We start from the raw sequence: 22,617 nt of genomic DNA on the forward strand, positions 1-22,617 counted from the left end.
TCCCACCCTTTCCCCAGCTTCCTGATATATTTCTTCCAGCCTACCAAATCCCTTGTTGATCCATCCTAATCCCTCAGCCTCCTTTGATGGAGTCTACTCATCTCCCCCTCTGTCCTTACATAACACACCCTTACCTCCCAGAGTTCTGTGCCTCTTCTGTTGCCCTGCATGTTTTCTTTGAGCAATGCCCTCCACTCCTATGTTTTCAACTACCAGCAACAGAGTTTTGGAGAGAGTTAGTCTCCCTGTAACACTAGTACCTAGCATAATCCTGAGCACAGACACAGCATATGGAATACATGTTTGCTGAATAGGTTAAGTCCATGAGTCTATGAGAAAATGCAGCTTATGACTGCAAAAACACTAAGTTTTAACCAAAAGAAAAAACATGGAGACAAAATGCTAAAACAATTAAAGAGTAAAAGAAAAGCTAATATCTGAAACAACCATGAAAATGGATATTCACTACAATTTTAACTTTCAAGCAAATTTAAAGAACTCCAAAATAAACAAGAAAGGAAAAGAAAGGTGTGTAGTGAGGGAGGGTAAATAAGGATAAAGAAACAATTAGGAACAAGAGAAATCAAAAATTCAGCTTGTAATTATTACAGAAAATCAAGAGACAAGAATGACAGAAATACTACAAAACAATGCAAGGAATCAAGAAAAGAATGACTACTTAATAAACACTTAGTTGTTTATCACAATGAAGACTAAAGAACCAAGATCCATGCCCCATCCTAGACACAGGCAATCTGCTCCAAAGAAATAACAAAGAATGAAGCATTTATAAATTTATAAAAAACACTACAAGGAGAGGCTGGGGGTTGGGTGGGGGACACCTGGGTGTTGGACTTTGGCTCAGGTCATGATCTCACGGTTCACAAGTTCGAGTCTCACATCAGTCTCGCTGCTGTCAGCACAGAGCCCACTTTGGATCCTCTGTCCCCTTCTCTCTGCTGCTGCCCAGCTTTGGATCCTCTGTCCCCTTCTCTCTGCTGCTGCCCAGCTTGCATGCGCTCTCTTTCTCAAAAATAAATAAACATTGAAAAAAAACAAAACACTACAAGGGGGCACCTAGGTGGCTCAGTCAGTTAAGCATCCTACTCTTGATTTCAGCTCAGGTCATCATCCCAGGGTCGTGGGATTGAGCCCTGGAGTCTGCTTAAGATTTTCTCATTTCTTCTGCCCCCCTCCCTGCTCAAGTGTTCTCTCTCTCTAAAAAAAATTAAATTAAATTTAGTTTATTTTTAAAGTTTAATTTATAAATAAATATGTATTTCAAAATAAAAAAAATAATAAATAAAATAATATAAAAATCTAAATCCTGGCAAACTGATTGTGGTAATGGTGCACAACTCTACAAATATACTGAGAGTCACTGAACTGTAAATAATAATAAAATAAATAAAAATAATTAAAATCCTGCTGGCAGATATAGGATTTCTTAAATTATCATTTTTTTAAAGCTTATTTATTTATTTTTGAGAGACAAAGAAAGAGGGTGAGCAAGGGAGGGGGCAGAGAAAGGGAGGGAGAGAATCCCAAGCAGGCTTTATGCTATCAGCACAGAGCCCAATGCAGGGGGAAGAGCAGAGAGACAGAGAAGAAGAGAGAATCCCAAGAAACTTCTGCGCTGCCTGACTTGGGGCTGGATCTCACAACTGTGTGATCAAAACCTGAGCCAATGGGGCGCCTGGGTGGCGCAGTCGGTTAAGCGTCCGACTTCAACCAGGTCACGATCTCGCGGTCCGTGAGTTCGAGCCCCGCGTCGGGCTCTGGGCTGATGGCTCAGAGCCTGGAGCCTGCTTCTGATTCTGTGTCTCCCTCTCTCTCTGCCCCTTCCCCATTCATGCTCTGTCTCTCTCTGTCCCAAAAATAAATAAACGTTGAAAACCTGAGCCAAAATCAAGAGTCTGACACTTAACCGACTGAGCCACCCAGGCACCCCAGACACAGGACATTAAACATTACTAGCAACCTTCTAAAATGATTACAAAATTCTCAGAGAATTCTAGCAATATGTAAAAGGTTGTAAAATTTCTAAATATCTTTGATGAAATAGTCCACTTCTGAGATTTCAATGCCAGGAAATAAGTGTTCTCATAGTCAACCCTTCCACTAGTGTACCCGCATTCCTTCTCCACACTCAAGACATAACTGAACTCTCCCATCTCTCAGGATGAATTCTGCCTTCTCTGTGGAACTCTCCCTGTCAGCATATGAACATGTCATACTTCCCATCTTCAAAACAACAGCAAATCTCTCTTAACCCCACATGAGCCTCTGCCTACCATTCCATTTCTGTGTGTTCTTTCATAGAACAACCTCTCAGTATGGTTGTCTAACTCCCTGTCTCCAAATCCTCCTCTACCAGTCTCTCTTGATGCCCTTCTAAACACACCTGCTCCCCTAGAATCACTGCTGACTATTCTTTCCCTCTTACTCCACATCCAATCCAAAATCTATCAGTTCCACCTCTCAAGTCTGACCAAAATCCAACTGATTCTCATCACTTCCACAACTCTCACTGTGGTCTAAGCCACCGGCTTCTCTTACTTGGATTCTTGAAAGAGCCTCCAAATTGGTCTACCTCTGCCCTTATCCTACATCATAGTCCCAAAAAAGCAGCCAGAATGGGCCTTTTAAAAGTAAATCTGAGCAATGCATAAACTAGTACAGGGGTTAAGTCACACAGCTAAATTGTGGCAAAACTGGGATTCACATCTGGTCTCAGTATCTCCTTTTTTCTTTATTAAAAAAAAATTTTTTTTAATGTTTATTTTTGAGAGATAGAGTGCAAGAGGGGGAGGGGCAGAGAGAGAAGGAGACACAGAATCTGAAGCAGGATCCAGGCTTAGAGCTGTCAGCAGTGCCTGATGCAGGGCTTGAATCCATAGAAATGCAAGATCATGACGTGAATCTAAGTCAGACACTTAACCAACTAAGCCAACCCAGTCACTGCTGTCCTTTGAACCAGGGAACCTCAGACAACAAATTGATCAAAGGAACTGACGGTTCCCAAGATTTCTGTTGCACAAGTCTTAAACAAGTTATTCAGATCACAAAATGTCCTGAGATAAAATACTAAGAATGTTGAAAAAAAATATTAAGAATATTAAGAAAAAGTTAAGAATATTTACATGAATGGAAGCCGTGCCTATTCAAAAAAAAAAGAAAAAGAAAATGTTGCTCATTTAAAAAAAAAAAAAGTTAAATCAAAACCCTCTGTGCAAACTCTCCAGTGGCTTCTTATCTAATCAGAACAGCAGCCAAAGTCCTGACATGCTTCTTCCAAGGCCCCAGGAAAGCTACTTCTGCTCCTTCCTGTCTCACTCTGCTCCGGCCACCCTGGCAAGTGTGCATCACCCAGGGCTTTTACCTGGAACGTTCTTCCTGGAGACAGCTGCACGGTTACCTCCTTGATTTCCTTCAGGCTTCACCTCAACACCAGCTTGTTACAGAGGCCTTTCACAACCATTCAGTGGAAACATGTCCCACCACCACCACTACCAACTCCACTTTCCTTCTCACATTATTCCACACTGCATTTATCACAATCCAGCCCCCTGTTATTTACTTGTTCAGTAGTCTAGAAGCACCTTGAAGTCAGCTGCTTTTTTTTCATACAATAATCCCAGCACATAGAACATCATTACTTGGCACATATTAAGCATTCAATAAATATTTGTTGAATGAGTAAATAATGAAAGAGAAAAAAAAAAGTATTACCTATTATCAATGCTACTTTAAGGGGGAAAACAATAAAATCCCAATGCCAAACAGCATTAAATGGTTAAACGCAGGATTTAAACATAAAGCACAAATCCACAGGACAATCAACAGATGACATAGTCCATATGTGATAGTAATAGAAATATATATGAAATTAGGACCCCCACAATATTTACAAATTGGTTATTTAAAAAACATACTGACAGGGGCGCCTGGGTGGCTCAGTCGGTTAAGCGGCCGACTTCAGCTCAGGTCATGATCTCACGGTCTGTGAGTTCGAGCCCCGCGTCGGGCTCTGTGCTGACAGCTCAGAGCCTGGAGCCTGTTTCGGATTCTGTGTCTCCCTCTCTCTGACCCTCCCCCATTCATGCTCTGTCTCTCTCTGTCTCAAAAATAAATAAACGTTAAAAAAAAAAAAATTAAAAAAAATAAATAAATAAAAAACATACTGACATACAAAAATCAGAAGAGTTTATTATAGTGAAAATAGAATTTTTATTCACTAGATTATTTTTGGTTTTGGAAAGACAGAACTGTAATTTATAAAATAAGCAAACAAAAGCTAGTTGTAATAACTTGACCTTTTAAAAAGCTTTAATTCAACATACAGAATAAAATCCTAATCTGAACATATGAACACCATATAAACAAAATGAGTTTCTTACAGAGAGAGCTGCATCTGAGGGAAGTCAGTTGAAATATATTTATGCATGAAATCTCCGGCCCATTTAGAAAATGAAGGAAGATACTCCTCTACTTCTTGTTTTATCTCATCTTGATTCAAATTTAAGCGATACCTGCCAAAATAAGAGATTAAACATGAAAGCATGAATATGAAAAAAGTAAGGACAAAAATATCCAAATAAGCAACTTAAGTTACCCAGCAACTAATTAACGGATATATAACGCGGTGTATACATGGGGCACCTGGCTGGCTCAATCATAGAACATATAACTCTTGATCTCAGGGTCATGAGTTCAAGCCCCACATTGGGGATAGAGTTTACTTAAAAAATAAATAAAATCTTCTGTGGGGGTGCCTGGATAGCTCAGTCAGTTAAGTGCCTGACTTCAGCTCAGGTCATGATCTCATGGTTGGTGGGTTCAAGCCCCATTTGGGGCTCGCTGCTGTTAGCACAGAGCCCGCTTCGGATCCTCTGTCCTCCCTGCTCTCTGCCCCTTCCCTGCTCATGCACTCTCTCTCAATAATAAACAGACATTTAAAAAAAAATTTTTTTTTTTAATGTGGTACATATGTACAATGGAATATTATTCAACCTTAAAAAGAAAGACAGCAGAACCCTCTGAGCCCTCCAAAAGAACTGGTTCAGCAGGGAAGACAAAATTAGCAACCCTAGCTCTGCCAAGATTGTGTCTCCTGGGCATAGCAGCAACCTCAAGCTGAAAGAGAAGCTGAAATTCCTCAAGCCAGAGAGCAACTGCTAATACCAAAATACCCCAAATGATCATACATTCAGAATACCAGAGGCAAAGGTTATCCTTACAAAAGGCTGCTTCAAATCTGGCAACTTCCAGTTGATAAAAGAAGATGTAGGCGAGAATGCGGGAAAACAAGGATTCATGTAAACTAGGACAATGCCTATAGAGAACAATTTGGCAATAATTATCAAAAATGTTATTTATTTTTGGGGCGCCTGGGTGGCTCAGTCGGTTAAGCATCCAATTTCAGTTCAGGTCATGACCTCACAGCTCATGAGTTCAAGCCCCATATTGGGCTCTGTGCTGACAGTTCAGAGCCTGGAGCCTGCTTCAGATTCTGTGTCTCCGTCTCTCTCTGCCACTACCCTGCTCATGCTCTCTTTCCTTCAAAAATAAATATTTCAATAAATATTTTTTTAATGTTTATTTATTTAAATAATCTCTGCACTCAACATGGGGCTCAAACTCACAACCCCAAGATCAAGAGTCACATGCTATTCCAACTGAGTCAGCCAGCCTCAGTATTCAAAATACTAGATGTACCCAGACTAGATCCTGTCCTGGAGGGGAAAAGATGGTATGAAGGAAGGACATTATTGGACAAAAATGTGGACAGATCAGACAAAAGTATTTTACCAATATTAAATTTCCTGACGTTGAAACCATATTGTGATTACATAAAAGAAAAGCCTAATCTTAGGAAACACACACTATACATTATGATTTTTTACTTCAGGGGCATAAGCCCTGAGCCCATCTGGCTCATCATTAGTGACAACGAGCCATGAGCAAAGTCCTTGGCTAGCAGCAAGCTGCCTCATCAAGCACTTAGGCCCCTCACCCAGCCATCAAACATCACCACGTGCCTGGCCCCAACCACAGAGAGTATGGGGAGTAAAGGCCTGAAGGCAAGGTGAGCAAGATCAGCTCTTCCCATTGCAGTAAGCATCCTGAGAGCACAGGGCACCCCAGGATGTCCAGGGCCCTGCTCAATCTGTTCTATACTACACAACCTTAGGGGAAAAAAATCTATACACACGCACACACACATTTAGCAGATGAATCTGAGTAAACAGTACATGAGTGTTGACTGCACTAATCTTGCAACTTTTCTTTAAATTTGAAATTATTTCCAAATAAAAAGATTTTTTAAATGTTTTAAGTGTACATATTCTGTGGCCCAACAATTCCACTTCTAAGTATTTAACCCAATATATGCCTCACAGGTGTGAAATAAAAGATGTATAAAGGTATTTCTTAGGGGCGCCTTACTTAGTACAGCATACAACTCTTGATCTCAGGGTCGTGAGTTCAAGCTGTGCATTGGGTATGGAGCCTACTTTAAAAAAAATCTTGGGGCATCTTGGTTGAACATCTGACTTTGGCTCGGAACCCACAGTTCATGGGTTCAAGTGCCATATCAGGTTTTGCGTTGACAGTACAGAGCCTGTTTCGGATTCTGTCTCCCTCTCTCTCTGCCCCTCACCTGTTCAAGCTCTCTCTCTCTCAGAAATAAACATTAAAGAAAATGTTTTTAAATCTTTAAAAAAAAAAGTTATCTCTTATAGGATTGCTAATAAAAGCAAAGATTGAAATGCCAAGGAGATACTTAAATAAATTACAGTACATCCATACAATGAAACATTATGTCATTATTAATTAAAAATGAGACAGCTTGATGAGTACTGATATGGAATGATCAGCAAGATTTAATCTTTAACGTGAACTTAAATCTTTAAGTGAACAATAATATACATGGTATTCTACAATTTACCTAATGAAAAATATATAGGTGTGTGTGTGTGTGTAGGTGTGGATGTGTGTATACACACACACACATACATTGTCACACATAAATGTTTGAAATCTCTGTGAAAGGATATATAAGAAACTGATAGCAATGGTTGTCTTTAGGGAAAGGAACTAGGTAACAAGTAGGATACAGGGAGAAAGGACTTACTTTTTTACCATATACCTTCTTATACTATTACAATATGGTAAACATAAATTTATAATCTGTTTAGAAATAATAACATTATTTTAAAAATACCTGCACAATTGGGTACTCATTTCCTTTTTTTATTATTATTTAATTTTTTTAACCTTTATTTTTGAGAGAAAGAAAGAGAGAGAATACAAGTGGGGAAGGAGCAGAGAGAGAGGGAAACACAGAATCCAAAGCAGGCTCAAGTCTCAAGCTGTCAGCACAAAGCCCAATGTGGGGCTCACTCATGAACCATGAGATCATGACCTGAGCCAAAGTCAGATGCTTAACAGACTGAGCCACCCAGGCACCCTGTGTAATCTTTTCCTAAATAACTTTCTCTAACCATCTTGGAGCCATTCTTTACTGTCATAATCTCCTTAGGCAGATTCTCCCAAGTGTTTTATTTCTTACAGAGCAGGACTCTATTTAAAATCTCCAAACCAGGGGCGCCTGGGTGGCGCAGTCGGTTAAGCATCCGACTTCAGCCAGGTCACGATCTCGCGGTCTGTGAGTTCGAGCCCCGCGTCAGGCTCTGGGCTGATGGCTCAGAGCCTGGAGCCTGTTTCCGATTCTGTGTCTCCCTCTCTCTCTGCCCCTCCCCCGTTCATGCTCTGTCTCTCTCTGTCCCAAAAATAAATAAACGTTGAAAAAAAAAAAAAAATTAAAAAAAAAAAAAATCTCCAAACCAGTTCATACTCATTATTTAATGTCTTCTGCATCTAAATTCTCCCTTTTTGCCAAAAACCATAAAATACCTAGGAATAAACCTAACCAAAGAGATGAAAAACGATTCACTGAAAACTACAGAAAGCTTATGAAAGAGATTGAAGAAAACACAAAAAAAATGGAAAAACAGTCCATGCTCGTGGATTAGAAGAACAAATACTGTTCAAATGTCAATACTACCCAAACCAATCTACATATTCAATGCAATCCCTTTCAAAATAACACTGGCATTCTTCACAGAGATAGAACAAACTATCCTGTATGGAACCAGAAAAGACCCTGAGTAAGCCAAAACAATCCTGAAAAAGAAAACCAAAGCCAGAGGCATCACAATTCCGCACTTCAAGCTGTATTACAAAGCTATAGTCATCAAGACAGTATGGTACTGGCACATGAACAGACACATAGATCAAGGGAACAGAATAGAGAACCCAGAAATAGACCCACAAACATATGGCCAACTAATCTTTGACAAAGCAGGACAGAATATCCAATGGAAAAAAGACAGTCTCAGTGCACCTGGGTGGCTCAGTCGGCTAAGCTTCCGACTTCAGCTCAGGTCATGATCTCACGGTTTGTGAGTTCGAGCCCTATGTCAGACTCTGTGCTGACACCTCAGAGCCTGGAGCCTGCTTTGGATTCTGTGTCTCATTCTCTGTCTGCCCCTCCCCAACTTGTACTCTGTGTCTCTATATCTCTCAAAAATAAATGTAAAAAAAAAAAAATTTTTTTTTAAAAGTCTCTTCAGCAAATGTTGTTGGGAAAACTGGACAGCGACATGCAGAAGAATGAACCTGGACCACTTTCTTACACCATACACAAAAATAAACTCAAAATGGATGAAAGACCTAAACATAAAACAGGAAGCCATCAAAATCCTATAGGAGAAAACAGGCAACAACCTCTTTGACCTCAGCTGCAGCAACTTCTTACTTGACATGTCTCTAGAGGTAAGGGCAACAAAACAAAAATGAACTACTGGGACCTCATCAACATAAAAACCTTCTGGGGGTCCCTGGGTGGCTCAGTCGGTTAAGCTTCCAACTTTGGCTTAGGTCATGATCTCACGGTTTATGGGTTTAAGACCCGCTTCGGGCTCTGTACTGACAGCTCAGAGCCTGGAGCCTGCTTCAGATATTCTCTCTCTCAAAAATAAACTTAAAAAGAAGTTTACTAAGAAACTTTAAAGAAAATTAAACATCAAAAGCTTCTGCACAGCAAAGGAAACAATCAGCAAAACTAAAAGGCAACTGATGGAATGGGAGAACATATTTGCAAATAACATATCAAATAAAGTGTTAGGATCCAAAATCTATAAAGAACTTACCAACTCAATACCCAAAATACAAATAATCCAGTGAAGAAATGGGCAAAAGACATGAATAGACACGTTCCCAAAGAGGACACCCGGATGGCTAACAGACACATGAAAAGATGTTCAACATCACTCATCATCAGGGACATACAAAAAAAAAAAAAAAAAAAAAAAAAAAAGGCACTATGGTTTCCTGCTTGCTCACTTCCTTAGACACTTTAATCTGAAGTAGCACCTGCCATGTTGTGAGAACACATTAGACAGCGCTACAGAGAGGCTCACGTGGCAACAAAATGAGGCCTCATGACTACAACAGCCAGCTAGGAATTCAGGCCTCATGACAACAGCCATGTGAATGCATCATCATGGAAGCAGATCCTCCCTTCAAATGACCAGCTCCACAAGGGAGCCCCACGGGAGACCCTGAGCCGGTACCTTCCAGTTAAACCACCTCTGAATTCCTAACCTAACATAGTTTGCTAACAGAAACTATGAGGTAATAGATTAGACACGAGTCATTTAAAGCTACTAAGTTTAGATGTGATTTATTTCAGGGGAATAATCAATACCACATGCAACAGATAAGGCATCACTGTATGTTGACTAGGATATGACCAAAAAAAAGTTAAAACTCTGAAATGCAAAAAACAAGTGTTGGCAAAGATGTGGAAAAACAAAAAACAAAAAAAAACAAAAAAAATCCTCTGTTGCACTGTTGGTGGGAATGCAAACTGGCGCAGCCACTGTGGAAAACAGTAGGGAGGTTCCTTAAAAAATTAAAAATAGAACTACTCTTTGATCCAGTAATCACACTACTGGGTATTTATCCCAAGAATACAAAAACACTAATTTGAAAGGATTTATGCACTGCCTATGTTTATAGCAGCATTATTTACAATAGCCAAATTATAGAAGCAGTCCAAGTGTCCATCGGTAGATGAATGGATAAAGAAGATGTGATACACACACATACACACATGCGCACACATCCATGTATAATGGAATATTACTCAGCCATAAAAAAGAATGAAATCTTGCCATTTGCAACACCATGGATGGTTCTAGAGAGTATAATACTAAGTAAAATAAGTCTGTTAGAGAAAGACAAACACCATATGATTTCATGCATATGTGGAATTTAAGAAACAAACCAAATGAACAAAAAACAAAAGAGACAAACCAAAAAAGACTCTTAACTATAGACAACAGAGGGTTACCAATGGAGGTGAGTGGTGGAATGGTGAAATAGGTGAAAGGGATTAAGTGGTACACTTATGATGAGCAGAGAGTAATATACAGAATTGCTGAATCACTATACTGTACACTTGAAACTAATATAACACTGTATGTTAACTATAGTGGAATTAAAATTTTAAACTTCATTTAAAAAATAAGTTTCTAATTTTAAAAATTTTTCAAATTTCTAATTACAAAAAAGAAAAATGGGGTGCTGTGTGGCTCAGTTAACTGTCCCACTGTGGATTTCGGCTCAGGTCATGATCTCAGTTTGTGAGTTAGAACCTTGATCAGATTCTGCATTGAGAGCATAGAACCTGCTTGGGATTCTCAGTCTCTCTCTCCCTGCCCCTCCCCTGCTCATGCACACACACATGCTCTCTCCCTCTCAAAATAAATGAATAAACTTTAAAAAATAAAAATAAAAAGGCAAAATGTAAATAACAGCTGTGTTTTACTGAAATGCAAAGTGGCAAATAAGGCAATAAGTAGAACTCTTTAAAGCAAAAGCTTTATGAAATCTACTCATATTCTGAATGTCATGCTATGTAGTCATGACCAAGGGACAGCTTCTGTGTGTTTCAGTTTCTTTCGGTTGCTGTGAGATTATATAAGATGTCTAAAAGCACTGAACACAATGCCTGACACATGTCAGGGATCTAAAATGTTTTCAAGACAATAGGTCATATGACATTAGTAAATAAGTTGTGTGGCATTTTGGAACACACTTTTTCCATATAAACAGCGAAACAGAATTACATCTGGGAAAAGCAGATTTATGTCAACTAGTCTGGAAATCAAAATTACCACTAATAAAAATACTTCTGTGAAAAAAAGAGTGTCTGCAATAGGAGTGATGACAGAACAGCAGATTATGCCAACCCCTCTGCATGTAATCACTCACAAAATGCCAACAATTAGGGGCGACTGGGTGGCTCAGTCAGTTAAGCACCGACTTTGGCTCAGGTCACGGTCTCATGGTTTGTGAGTTCAAGCTCCACGTCAAGCTCTGTGCTGTCAGCTGAGCCTGGAGCCTGCTTCTGATTCTGTGTGTCTCTCTCTCTGCCCTTTCCCCGCTTGCACTCTGTCACTCTCTCTCTCAAATATAAATAAAACATTAAAAAAATAAAAATAAAATAATAAAATAAAATAAAAAATGCCAACAATTAGCCATTTGTGGGTTTGTATGTATTTTCTCCACTGTCACAAAAGTCTGCAAAATAGGATTTACTGCCTTTTTCAAAACCTTTCAAAAATAGTAACCTGTTCAATCCTAAAACTAGCAAAGCTAGAATGTAAAACCAAGTCCATCTGATTCCCAAACCCATACAATTTTCAGTATGTCACATAACTACAAGTAAGGCAAAACATTTTTTACACTGAGAACAGCTGAAGAATCTATTGCACACATGTACAGAATATTCAGATATTTTTAGCTCAAGAGTTTCTATTCTGCAATTTCAGAAGCTCTTCACAGAACTGCAGTGGGGTACTACAACCCTGGAATCTATATTCTAGTATTACTCTGATTTATATTTAATACTCTAATAGCCAAATACCTTCTGGATTCCAGGAATAGATTTTATAATAGAATTGTACCTACAGCATGTCTTGTACTACTTACATTTCCTTCAGATGTTTTATTTCTCGAATAGTTTGAAAAGCATATTCTTGTAGTTTTTCTGGGGCAAAGCTATTGCTTATTGCTTTTTGAAATACTTCATGAAGAACTGTACCAATCAGCATTTGACGTGTGGCTGGATTACAGCTCTATTTAAAAAAAAAAAAATCATATATTTTATTCCACACTATTAACACACATGATCTCATATTTATTACCAATTTTAACTACCATAGCCAAACTGCACTAGTGAGACAAATGCTAAAATATTAAACAATTTTTATTCTAGTAAGTAGAATTACAGATGACTTTCACTTTCTTCTATTCAGAACTATCCGAATTAAAGACTATACTTTCAGGGATCATTTCTATAGTTTGTTATTAGAGAAGTTTCTCTGAACGTAAAGAATTACCCAAATTATTTTACAAGCATGTTATTTTTAAAGAAAATCAGTAATTTCCACTTTGAAAATATTAAAAATTACCTATATGAAAAATTTCAATGTATTTTCAAATACTTAATATATTCTTTTCTAATTTCACTTTATAATCTACCGAAATAAAATGCAATAAAGCCATGGCTCATAAACTCATGTAAGTAAAAGACATTATTCAAACATAAAATTTAAATTTACAGCACAGATTTCTGACAAGTTCTCTCCACTCAAAAAGAAATAGTTATTTAAAAAAAGAAAAGGGTGCCTAGGTGGCTCAGTCTGTTGAGTATTCTGACTTCTGCTCAAGTCATGATCTCACAGTTCGTGGATTCAAGCCTTGCATCGGGCTCTGTGCTGACAGCTCAGAGCTGGAGCTTGCTTCAGATTCTGTGTGTGTCTCTCTTTCTTTGTCCCTCCCGCACTTATGCTCTGTCTCTGCCTCTCAAAAATAAACATTATAAGAAATTTTTAAAGAAAAAAAAAAAGGCATATTATTTCTCAATTAACCCTTTTCTTAGCCTAGACATTCCCCTTAAAGCTATCAAAAAACTAGATAAAGTCCACCAAAACATGCTTCAGGAATTTAAAAAATTAATTTACAGAGGGATTCTCTGTACTATTCATGCAAGTTCTTAACAAGTCTAAAAGAACTACGAAGTAAAAAGTTTCTAAAACAATTTTGGTTTTCTACATAGATATAAATTGTATAATTTTTAAAATACACTGAAAGGAAGAGAAAACTCTTAATAAAAACCCAGGTTCTTCAGTAAATGGAACTGAAACAAAGAGGGTAAGAATAGGTAGAATATAGATTAAAAAAAACTTAGACCTATCAAAACATAAATCAAAGACTCTGGGGGTGCCTGGCTGCCTCAGTTGGTAAAGCATCTGACTCTTGATCTCAGGGTTGTGGGTTCGAGCCCCACACTGGGTATAGATATTACTTAAAAATAAAATCTTAAAAAAAAAACCAAAAAACCTTGTTTGAATTCTGACAAACCAACTGAAGAAAAAACTACTTTCTATTAAAGACATTACAGAGAAATAATGGGACATTATCTATCTGGGCATTATAGATAAACTGGGCATTATATTAATGAAAGGAAATACTTTTAATTTTATGGTGTATGATAAAGGTATCATATTTATATTTTTAAAAGATCCACCTTCATTTACATGCAAAATAATATAATGTTTGAGAACAGCAAAATGGGTATATGGGAAATTATTCGAATCATCTATTTATGTATGTTTGAAATTTTCCAGAATATTTTTTTATGAGAGACAGTCACATTTATTTTTAGTTTATTGGAAATCACATGAAGCCAAGTTTGGAAATTCCTAGAAGCATTAAAAAATATCATCGCTTACATTACTTTTATCACTAGAATTAATTATTTTGTTAAGCACTGATCAAGATTCAAAGGATTCAGTCACCTGGACTTGAGTCCTAGCACTGCCACTTACTAGCTACAGTAACTCTCACCAAGTCATTTAACATTTAACCTCTCTGAGCCTGATTTTCCTCATCTGTAAAATGCAGCTGATTATTACCATCTACCTCACAGGAATTTGTGACGACTAAATGAAATAAGAGTATAAAAGTGCTCTGTAAACTCTAAGACCCTGCAGAAACATTAGCTGTTAATATTATTCACCCTAAAAGTTTCACTTAGGACAGCTCTTCTCATACATCGAATACTACTGGCTATGCTTGTGCCAGAAATCAGTATGTCTGGATATAGAATCAAATATCCAAAATCTTCATCTATTATCCAAGTATCAGATATGCAGTCTCCCTCCAAATGAATGATGTCCCCTGGCTCCACTGGTAAAGAGCACCTAAAAATAAAGCAAAATATACATAGTTTAGGTTCCTATATTTAAACATGTTAAGGAAGCTTCAAAAAGCAAATGAGTACTTTATCTGAAGGAATAGTATTTGTAAATTTCTGGGTCTTTCAAAATAATTTCATACTAGGATGCAGTCTTCAGAATCAACTCCTACTCATTCTACTCCTTTCTACCTTTGAAATACAACTGAGAACACTCAGGGGTCTTCCTTAAATACCAAAAAGGAAAACTGCTTAGTGTTAGCATCATTTACTGCAAAAGCTATCAAATCTTTAATAGCGTGAACACATAGCTCCACTTATGGATTAGCTTATTTCAATAATAATTCTCTCATTCTTAAGATTTTTAGCATTTCTACAGTTTATGTAAGTCTTGAGACATGAAGACAAACCCAATGTGTTAAGAATAAAAACATACTGGGGCACCGGGGTGGCAGTTGGTTAAATGTCCAACCTTGATTTTGGTTCAATCTCATGAACCGTGAGATTGAGCCCTGATTTGGGGCTCCAGCATGGAGCCTGCTTGGGATTCTCTCTCCTCTTTCTCTGTTCTTCCCCCAAGCTAATGTGCATACACAACCTCTCTCTCTCACTCTCTCTGAAAATAATGAATAAATGCTAAAAAAGAAAAAAAAAGAGAACAAAATCGTATTTATCATTCTTATCTAGACAAAGAGCCTAAATAGACAAAATTAGACCTCCACTTTCTCTGAATTTCCCCTTTACCCCTCACATACCATACTTTGCTTGTGTAGAGAAACCTAGGGTTTCAGAATGTTCTTATGCTGTAATTAATTTTGCTTTTAGTGAAAATAATTACGAGTTTTAAGCTGCAATCTTAAAAAGTATTGGGAAGGGGCGCCTGGGTGGCTCAGTCGGTTAAGCGGCCGACTTCGACTCAGGTCATGATCTCGAGGTCAGTGAGTTCAAGCCCCGTGTCGGGCTCTGTGCTGACAGCTCAGGGCCTGGAGCCTGTTTCAGATTCTGTGTCTCCCTGTCTCTGACCCTCCCCCCGTTCATGCTCTGTCTCTCTCTGTCTCAAAAATAAATAAACGTTAAAAAAAAATTTTTTTTTTAAGTACTGGGAAACTTTGGAAGTAGTCATCTAATAAGGTCCTTTGTTTGGGTTTGGGCCCCGCGTCGGGCTCTGTGCTGACAGCTCAGAGCCTGGAGCCTGCTTGGGATTCTGTGTCTCCCTCTCTCTCTGCCCCTCCCCTGCTCATGCTCTGTCTCTGTCTTAAAAATAAATAAAAACATTAAAAAAAAATTAATAAGGCCCTTTGTAGTTAATTTTCTTTTTTTATGCTTATGTTTTTGGGTTTTTTTTTAATGTTTATTTATTTTTGAGAGAGAAAGTGAACAAGAGAGGAGCAGAGAGACGAACCCACAAACCATGAGATCATGACCTGAGCTGAAGTCAGACGCTTAACCAACTGAGCCACCCAGGTGCCCATATGTTTATTTTTGAATGAGAGAGACAGAGCGTGAGTACGGGAGGGGCAGAGAGAGAGAGAGAGAGAGAGGAGAATCTGAAGCAGCCTCCAGGCTGAGCTGCAGCACAGAGCCTGACATGGGGCTTGAACTCACAAGCTGTGAGATCATGACCTGGGCCTAAGTTGGACACTTAACTGACTGAGCCACCCAGGTACCCCGTACTTAATTTTCAAATGACAATAAAGATCAATTTCAGAATAAGGGCTTTGAGATGCTGAGGTAATAAGCAAAATGTCTACATGGAATTAATTCAGGTTCATATCTGCTCCCTTAAGACTCTTAAGCCAGATCAGTGCTCAAAGTCACACAAAAATTACCAGTCATTCCTAAGGATACACAGTTCTTTATATTCTAGTGACTGAGAAGCAGTGATGATTAGGTGCTTTTCATGGTTTCCTTCTTCATTCTGTACAGTATTGACTGCTAATACCAGGTACCGGTTATCCATTCCTCGGCTCAGAACTGTTTTAGAAAAGGAAGCTTCCACTTTCTTCTGAAATCTGAAGCATACACAAACAGAACTACTGTAGCATGAAATAAGCCATCCAATTTCCTTTATCTACAAACCAGCCTTCTAGTTTTCTAGGTTTGTTTCTTCTAGAAAGCTTATCACAATGACCATTAGCTAAAATACGTAAAAATTAAGAGAGCAAGGGCATAGCAGAATTCCGATTATAAAACTTCCCAAAAGTAATGCCATTTAAAACATGCTTGTGATACGAGTTTTTCCAAATACTGTATAGGTTCTCAGGAGCTCTGTGAAACATCCATGATTATGAGGATTAAGGATAAACTGAGAAATATCAAATAACAAATTCCTACCACTGGTGCAAACCCTTCCAAAGTACAAATAAAAGCAAATGTCCTGTACACCATCTTTTTTGTAAATGAAAGGTATTGTTAAGGAAAACCATAGTGGAGGTGGTTTGCTGAAATACTACCTTGAGCCACAGTATTGTATCAATCTTTAGGAGCCTACTTAGAAATTATCTAGTTGTACCTACTATTTAATGAAGAAAATCTTTCTGTAAAATCTCAGTATGAATCAACTAGCACCTACTTCCTAGAGAAAAGCAAGCTTAATACCTGTCACATTAGTTCATTCATACAGTGACTCAACTCAGAAATTTTTCATTTATAATGGGCAAGTCAACTGCACAATACTTTTATCCATTGATCCTAGCCGCCTGAAAACTATGCAGGACTGCTCTAACCGCTCTAGAAAATATTAAGTCCCTCTTTAGTCCTTCCAGTTTGATTGCAGTCTTTATCAGTGACAGTACAAGAGTCCACAGTCATTACCTCTCTAATTATAATACCAAATGCCTTCCTATTACCCTCAAACTATCTTTGTCACCCAACCCTAGACTCTTACTACTTTGTAATCGCCTCATTCACCTACTCCAGGGAGCCTCAGGCTGCGAAATTCCCAAAGGTCAGTTGGGACACCTTAAGGATCTCGCAAAGGTATTGCTGATCAAAACCCAAAACGCAAAGATCCGGCAACAATAATTATCATTATTATTAACTGAAAAGAATTCCACATTATGCTGGTCAAGTTGCCCTGACCATTTAGTCCAAGTTGAGGATGCAGAGTTCTCCGTGGGATAAGTTTCTCCCACTACATAAGGAGAAAAGCATCTAGCAGTTGCAATTTCCTTTTATGAAGGCTAGTTTAAGGTGACTGGCACTCCCCGAATACGGGCAAGAATGAACGGTTGAGTAAGCAGTTTTCGAGCTCTGGCCCAAGTGCGGACCCAAAGAGAACCCTATGAAACAGATCCCAGCTCGGGAAACTCGTCCGGCACCCTGGGACCCAAGCGGGATCATTTTATCCCAAGCCTGGCTTCCCGGAGGCGTGGGTGCCGCCTCTCCCGCTCCTTTCTTTCAAATCTCCCGCCTTGCTCCCAAACCCTCCCTCCGCTCTGCTCACAGCTCCGCCGGCGGACCAGCCTCTTCCCCGAGACTCTTCTTCAACAGCTCCAGTTCTTCCAGCTGCAACATCACGAGGGAAGACACTGCAAACACACGCCAGTTAAAACCAGGGAAACGGAGAACCTCAGAGAAGGAAAAGAAGCGCGAGTCCGCGAGGCGCCGCACGCATGCGCATGTCCGCCTGCCCACCGCAGTCCCAAGTGACCTGCGCGAAGCAGCCCCTCCCAGCCCGGCATGCTCCACGTGGAGAGCGGCGCTTGGGCAGAGATTTTAAGAGATCCTTGCTCCCTTGCTTATGCGTTAGGAAAATTGGGGGTGTTCTTAATCTGGCCCAAATATTCTCGCATTTTCTCTAGACACGCCAACGCATGCTCAACACACACTCTTAGAACAGAACCAATTACCCAAACCCAGGCGTCCCTTGTTAGCATGCAGAATTTTCCATTGTTTTGGGAGAAAACCTTGCCTTTTTTTTCTGGAAAATTGAGAAAATAGAAGCCATCAGGTAGGAATTTCCTCATGATACCACGACTTTCTACAAAAGTACTAATATCCGTGCTTGTCTTATATCCTCTTTCCACTTTTTCAACAGTGGACAAAGTCCACTGATCAATGAACAATCCTATTTGCACTCATTCAAGGGCCTTTTTTTCTTCAGCTACTCCGTCGTTCTCTTGTATCATCAATGTGGACCTCACTAGTAGGTTCCTCCCAGACTTGTAATGGGGCCCAGTGTCTCCCACCTTTAAAAGATGTTACCTTGGGGAGCCTCGGTGGCTCCCTTGGTTGAGTGTCTGAATTTGACTAAGGTCCTGATTTTGCTGTTGGTGAGTTAGAGGGCCTGCATTGAACTCTCTGCTATCCCGGAAGAACCTGCTTTGGATCATCTGTCCTCCTTACTCTCTGCCCCTTCCCTGCTGGTTCCATCGCAAAATAAATAAACTTTAAAAAATAAATAAAACAAAATAAAATAAAAGATGTTGCCTTGATGGATTTACTCCATCTCTCTCTTGGCCATCCTGAGAGCAAAACTTTATTTTTTTATTTTTTCAATAATCTCTACACCTAACATGGGGCTTGAAGTCACAATTTGAAAGAGTCACTGGCTCCACTGACTGACCCAGCCAAGTGCCCCTATCCTCCCATTTAAAAATAATCTTTATGGGGCAGCTGGGTAGCTCACTGGGTTAACCATCTGATTCTTGATTTTGGGTCAGGTCATGATACCATAGTTCTTGAGTTTGAGCCCTTCATGGGGCTCCCAGCTGACAGCATGGAGCCCACTTGGGATTCTCTCTTTCTCTCCCTCTCTCTCTGCCCCTACCCTACTCTTAATTTTTAAAAATCAAAATAATCGTTATTAAAAGTTGTCTTTTATATTCGTGTTTATTCATACAAAATTATGAGAAATTTCTTGGGGGGAAAAAAAGCCTTGCCTGTAATAGATACAGATTTTCTTCCTTTCTTTCTTTTTCTTTCTTTCTTTCTTTTTCTTTCTTTCTTTCTTTCTTTCTTTCTTTCTTTCTTTCTTTCTTTCTTTCTTTCTTTCATGTCTATTTTTGACACAGAGAGAGAGAAAGAGAGAGAGCAAGCACGTGTGGGGTAGGGGCAGAGAGAGAGAGGGAGACACAAAATCCAAAGCAGGCTCCAGGCTCTGAGCTGTCAGTACAGAGCCCCATGCAGGGCTCAAACACATGAACCATGAGATCATAACCTGAGCCAAAGTCAGAGGGTTAATGGATAGAGCCACCCAGGCGGCCCAATACATACAGATTTTCTACCTGTGACACCACACTCATCTGGTTTTCCCCCAACCTCACAGGCCCTCTTCAATCTCCTGTATTGTTTCTTCATTTTCTGCCCAATCTCTAAATGTTGGAAGTCCTCAGAGTTCAGTTTCTGGACATATTTTTCTATCAACCAGTTCCCTAGGTTTTTTCAGACATTGTCATGGCTTAATTTTATTATTATTTTTTTATTCTCATGGCTTTAAATACCATCTCTATCCTGCCAATTCTCACATTCATGTGTATAGGCAAGGCTTTTCCTCTGAATTCAAAAACACAACTACTGCTTGATATCTACACTTAGCAATATGGGGGGGGGGGGGGGGGGGGGGGGGGGGGGGGGCGGGGTCTTTAATTATAACATGGCCAAAATGGAATTTTTATTTTCTTGACAGACCTATTATTCTTCTCAGTAATAGCACTATCGACCCAGAAGACAAGGCTAGAAACTCAGAAGTCATCCTGATTCTTTTCTGTTACTACTCACATCCAATTCATAGGCAGACACATAGATTCAACTTCTAAAACTATCTTAAATCTCTTCATTTGTTTCCATCTCCACTGTCACTACCCTATCATTGTCTCTAACCTAGAAAACTGCAACACACTGTTTTGTTCTAAGTTTATTTATTTATTTTGAGAGAGAGGGAATGCATGCCTGTAAGCAGGGGAGGGGCAGAGATTTTATTTTTAAGTAATCTCTAAACCCAACGTGGTGCTGGAATTTACAACCCTGAGATCAAGAGTCACTCTGTCTTCTGACTGAGACAGCCAAGTGCCCCGGTCTCTTCTGTTCTAATGTGATTGTTTTTTGGTTTTGTTTTTATTTTTATTTTGAGAGAGAGAGAGAGAGTGTTTGAGTGGATGGTGCGGGGGCGGGGGGGGGGGGTGCAGTGGGAGAGTGAGAGAGAGAATCCCAAGCAGGCTCCACACTCAGCACGGGGCCAGAAGTGGGGCATGATCCCACAACCGTGGGACAAAGACCTGAGCCAAAATCAAGAGGCAAGTGATCAACTAACTGAGTCACACAGGCACCCCTAAAGTGATTAGTTTTTATAATGAATCAATGGTGAATTTTGCTAAGTACTTTTTCTGCATCTATTGAAGGATCATGTGCATTTTCTCCTTTATTCTGTTATTGAAAACTGACTTTATTAAACAATTTGGCAATCCTAGGATAAACTCGGATGTATCTCTGGGTTTGATTTGCTAATGTGTTGACTACTTTATTTTTTATTTTATTTTTAATTTTTTTAATGTGTATTTATTTTTGAGAGCAAGAGACAGAGAGTGACTGGAGAGGGACAGAGAGAGGGAAACAAAGAATCCAAAGCAGGTTCTAGGCTCCGAGCTGTCAGCACAGAGTCCAACATGGGGCTGGAACTCACAAACCACGAGATCATGACCTGAGAGGAAGTCTGACACTTAAACGACTGAGCCACCCAGGAGCCCCTATTTTCTTTTTTTAAAGTAATCTCTACACCCAACTCATGACCCTGAGATCAAGAGTCACATACTCTACTGGCTGAGTCAACCAGGTGCCCCAATTTGATTATATGTTGTTAAGGATTTTCCAATCTTTGCTTTTGAAAGATACTGGTCTATAATTTTCTTGTAACAACTTTGTCAGGTTTGGATATCAAAGTTATGCTGGCATCATAACATGAGTTGGGAAGTGTTCTTTGTCTTTTAATTTCTGGAAGTTTATAGATTCTTTCTTTCTCAGATGTTCATTAGAATTCACATCTGAGTCTGGAGTTCCTTTTTTTTTTTTTTTTTTCCTTTTTTAAAGATTTTATTTTATTTTTTAAAGTTATTTACACCCAGAATAGGGCTTGAACCCACAAACCCAAGATCAACAGTTGCACACTCCACTGACTGAGCCAGTCAGGGACCTGGAGTCTGGAGTTTCCTTCTGGAAGAATTTTTGATGAATTCAATTTTTTAAATTGGCTGTGAAGATTTTTTTCATCTATGGTAGTTTCTATGGTGTGATTTTCAAGGCATCTGTCCATTTCATCTAAATTGTTACATTCCTTGGCAAAGAGTTATTTAGGAATGCCTTGTTATCTTTTTAATATTCATAGGATCCACGGGCGCCTGGGTGGCTCAGTCGGTTGAGTGTCCGACTTCAGCTCAGGTCAGGATCTCGCAGTTCGTGAGCTCAAGCCCCACGTCAACTTCTGAGCCGTCAGCCCAGAGCCTGGAGCCTGCTTCCGATTCTGTGTCTCCCTCTCTCTCTGCCCCTCCCCCGTTCATGCTCTCTCTCTCTGTCTCAAAAATAAATAAACGTTAAAAAAAATTTTAAAAAAGTATTCATAGGATCCCTAGTGATGTCTTTTTAATTCTTTTTTAAAATTTTTAATGTTTATTTTTTTTAATTTTTTTTTAATGTTTATTTATTTTTGAAGGAGAGAGAGACAGAGTATGAGTGGGGGAGGGGCAGAGAGAGAGAGAGAGAGAGAGAGAGAGAGAGGGAGAGAGACAGAGGCACAGAATCTGAAGCAGGCTCCAGGCTCTGAGCTATCAGCACAGAGCCCGAAGTGGGACTCAAATGCACAAACCATGAGATCATGACCTGGGCCAAAGTTGGACATTCAACTGACTGAGCCACCCAGGTTCCCCTTCTGATTTCTGTTTTTACTGCAAACTTTGTGGACAAAGTAGAGTGATCTTTGTAAAAACATAATCAGACAGTTTTATTCCCCTGCTGAAAACCTTCAAGCATTTCCCATTGTATTTAGGATAAAAAACAAAATTATTACCATATCCTTTAGAGCCCTCAGTGGTCTGGCCTTTGTCTATTTCTCCAACCCCATTTGTTGCTACTCATTCACTCACAAAGTTTCATTCACAGTGGACTTTTGACAATTCCTATGCAAGCCAAGCTGTTTCCTGTTTGAGGCTATTCTCTTCACCTGAGGCCATTCTGCCCCCACAATTCTGCATAGTTATTTCCTTTTTATCCTCCATGTGTCAGCTTAAAGTATAGCATATTAAAGAAACTTTTCCCTGATGATTCTAAAGTAGTTCTCTGATCCTTACACCCAA

At 39.3% G+C, this 22,617-nt stretch overlaps 1 protein-coding gene and 1 pseudogene across 1 annotated transcript in view; one reads left to right on the top strand and one right to left on the bottom strand.

The window, feature by feature from the left end:
* The window catches only part of DNA2 (DNA replication helicase/nuclease 2), a 52,354-nt gene extending 34,406 nt beyond the window's left edge, over positions 1-17,948 (bottom strand). Inside the window, exons 1-5 of the mRNA XM_043596485.1 lie at positions 17,778-17,948; positions 16,162-16,344; positions 14,156-14,339; positions 12,064-12,209; positions 4,401-4,532 (exon numbers count right to left, since the gene is read on the bottom strand). Of these exons, the coding sequence (XP_043452420.1) occupies positions 4,401-4,532; positions 12,064-12,209; positions 14,156-14,339; positions 16,162-16,344; positions 17,778-17,848 (716 nt within the window). The 5' untranslated portion in view covers positions 17,849-17,948. The remainder of the gene's footprint in view (positions 1-4,400; positions 4,533-12,063; positions 12,210-14,155; positions 14,340-16,161; positions 16,345-17,777) is intronic.
* On the top strand, positions 12,404-12,481 carry LOC122493656 (annotated as a pseudogene).
* Positions 17,949-22,617: the final 4,669 nt, after the last annotated feature.

This window comes from Prionailurus bengalensis, chromosome D2, assembly GCF_016509475.1.
Source record: "Prionailurus bengalensis isolate Pbe53 chromosome D2, Fcat_Pben_1.1_paternal_pri, whole genome shotgun sequence".
In the NCBI taxonomy this organism is placed as follows: Eukaryota; Metazoa; Chordata; class Mammalia; order Carnivora; family Felidae; genus Prionailurus; species Prionailurus bengalensis.